At 65.4% G+C, this 2,357-nt stretch overlaps 1 protein-coding gene across 1 annotated transcript in view; it reads left to right on the top strand.

Moving 5' to 3' along the window:
* Positions 1-519: 519 nt before the first annotated feature.
* The window catches only part of CERCAM (cerebral endothelial cell adhesion molecule), a 5,672-nt gene continuing 3,834 nt past the window's right edge, over positions 520-2,357 (top strand). Inside the window, exons 1-7 of the mRNA XM_009286993.1 lie at positions 520-608; positions 805-922; positions 1,002-1,136; positions 1,225-1,429; positions 1,511-1,630; positions 1,782-1,858; positions 2,027-2,133. Of these exons, the coding sequence (XP_009285268.1) occupies positions 535-608; positions 805-922; positions 1,002-1,136; positions 1,225-1,429; positions 1,511-1,630; positions 1,782-1,858; positions 2,027-2,133 (836 nt within the window). The 5' untranslated portion in view covers positions 520-534. The remainder of the gene's footprint in view (positions 609-804; positions 923-1,001; positions 1,137-1,224; positions 1,430-1,510; positions 1,631-1,781; positions 1,859-2,026; positions 2,134-2,357) is intronic.

Here is a 2,357-nt window from a genome sequence, read left to right as displayed (position 1 = left end):
ATCTGTGCTGGGGTCCCCGTGAACATCGCTGCGAAGTTGGGTGGGAGAGTTAGGGACAGCAGCTGTGCATGGCAAGGGAAGGTTTGGGGAGGGGGATTTTTGCTGCCTGTCGGGACCTTTCCTCTGCCTGCCGGAGCCGTGGGGCACAGTGGGGTGCTGTGGGGTGCAGTGGGATGCATGGGCGGGGGGATGAAGCCGCTGTGCTCCGATGCTGTTCATGGTGCGCAGCCACAGGGCTGGGATGGGGAGAGCACGCCGGGGCTGCCGCCGGGCTGCAGGGACGGGGGGGTGAGAGCTGCGAGACAGCAAAAGAAATTACCCGTTCGCGTTCCCCCTCCTGCCAGCGCAGCCTCGGTTCCTTCAAATTACATGTTACGTTCCCAAGCGAGTCTGTCACTGGCTCAGCCTCTTGGCCCCAGGAACATTTCTAGTGCGGGGAGGGAGCCGTGGTTGTCCCTTGGGGGGGACCCCCAGAGGATGACTTCCCCTCACCCCAGGTGCGCAACGGACCACAACTCGGATAACACGACGGCGATGCTGCGGGAGTGGCTGGAGGCGGTGGGGAAGGACTATCACTCGGTGGTCTGGAAGGTGCAGGAGGAGCCCAGGTGAGACTGGGAGGTGCTGGGGGGGCGGGTGTGGGCTGCAAGGGGCTCCCGGAGCAGCACCCCACTCCCTGGCTGGGGACGCTGCCAGGAGGAGCCGGTGGCGAGGCAGAGCTGGGCTGACTCGGCAGACGGCGGCGCGCACCGAGTTTGTGTGTTCCCAGCGAGCGGGGTTAACCCCTGCCTCCCCCCTGCCCAGCTCCTACCCCGACGAGCTCGGGCCCAAGCACTGGAGCGACAAACGCTACGAAAACCTGATGAGGCTGAAGCAGGAGGCTCTCACCTATGCACGGGAGCAGCGGGCGGACTACGTCCTGGTAAGGGACACGGGGTGTTGGTGGGGTGGGGGCCGAGGCAGGCATCCCCGCACCTCCAGGACCTGTGCCGTTCCCCCAGTTTGTGGACACCGACAGCATCCTGACCAACAACCAGACCCTCAAGTTTCTCATGGCACAGAACAAGTCGGTGGTGGCCCCCATGCTGGACTCGCAGACCTTCTACTCCAACTTCTGGTGTGGCATCACGCCCCAGGTACGTCCCCAGAAAGCCCCGGGGAAGGGGATCCCCCCATGGTGGAAGAGCCCCCCCACCACAGAGGCATCACGCCAGTGTGCCGCAGGGATACTACCGCCGGACGGCTGACTACTTCCCCACCAAGAACCGACAGCAGGTGGGCTGCTTTGCTGTCCCCATGGTCTACGCCACCTTCCTGATTGACCTGCGGAAGGAGGAGACGTCACGGTTGGCTTTCTACCCGCCCCATCCCAACTATACCTGGGCCTTCGACGATATCATCGTCTTCGCCTACTCCTGCCAGGCGGCCGGTGAGGGCCAGGGGGGCCACAGGTTTGAATGGCCGGGAGGTTTGGGGCGGGGCCGTGGTACTCACCTGTCCCACCTGGCAGGTGCGGAGGTCCACGTGTGCAACCAGCAGCGCTTTGGCTACATCAACGTCCCCGTGAAGGCCCACCAGACGCTGGAGGACGAACGCGCCAACTTTGTGCATCTCACGTTAGAGGCCATGGGTGAGCACCCATGGGTGGCGGGGTCCCGGAGGTGTCCCCCACCCCAGGGGTGATGGGGGCCCAGCGCCGGTCCCCATGGGGGCCGTCGGGGCCCCAGCGACCGGCTAGGGGGGTCTGGGCTCTACTGAAGGGGCGTCCTCTCTCTCCTCAGTGGATGGCCCCCCCATGCAGCGCTCCAGGCACATTTCCCTCCTCCCCAAGCCACTCACGAAAATGGGCTTTGATGAAGTAAGTGCCCAACGGACCCCCCATGTCCCCCTGTCCGTCCCTCCATCTGCATCTGTCCATGGCAAAGCCCAGCTGGCTGAGCCCCCTGTCTCCCATCCCACAGTGGCTGGGCAGGCTGTCTCCCTCCATGACGTGCCCCCTCGGCGGGGCTTTCCCCTTCCTCCCCAGATCTTCCTCATCAATCTGGTGCGGAGGCCAGACCGGCGTCGGCGGATGCTGGCGTCCCTGCGGGAGCTGGAGATCGCCCCGCGGGTGGTGGATGCCGTGGATGGGAGGTGACCGTGGGGGGACACATCCCTACTCTGCCAGCGCCCCCGATGTCACCCTGGGGAGGGGACGGGGGGTGGCTGGGAGGGACGCCTTGCTGATGCAGCCCCTTGCCTTGCAGCACCCTCAACAGCAGCGACATCAAGGTGCTGGGCGTGGACCTGCTCCCTGGGTACTACGACCCCTTCTCTGGCCGCACGCTCACCAAGGGCGAGGTCGGCTGCTTCACCAG

This window comes from Aptenodytes forsteri, unplaced genomic scaffold (assembly GCF_000699145.1).
Source record: "Aptenodytes forsteri isolate BGI_AS27 unplaced genomic scaffold, ASM69914v1 Scaffold136, whole genome shotgun sequence".
In the NCBI taxonomy this organism is placed as follows: Eukaryota; Metazoa; Chordata; class Aves; order Sphenisciformes; family Spheniscidae; genus Aptenodytes; species Aptenodytes forsteri.
The sequence above is the reverse complement of the archived record's forward strand: the minus strand, read 5'-3'. Positions and strand labels throughout refer to the sequence as shown.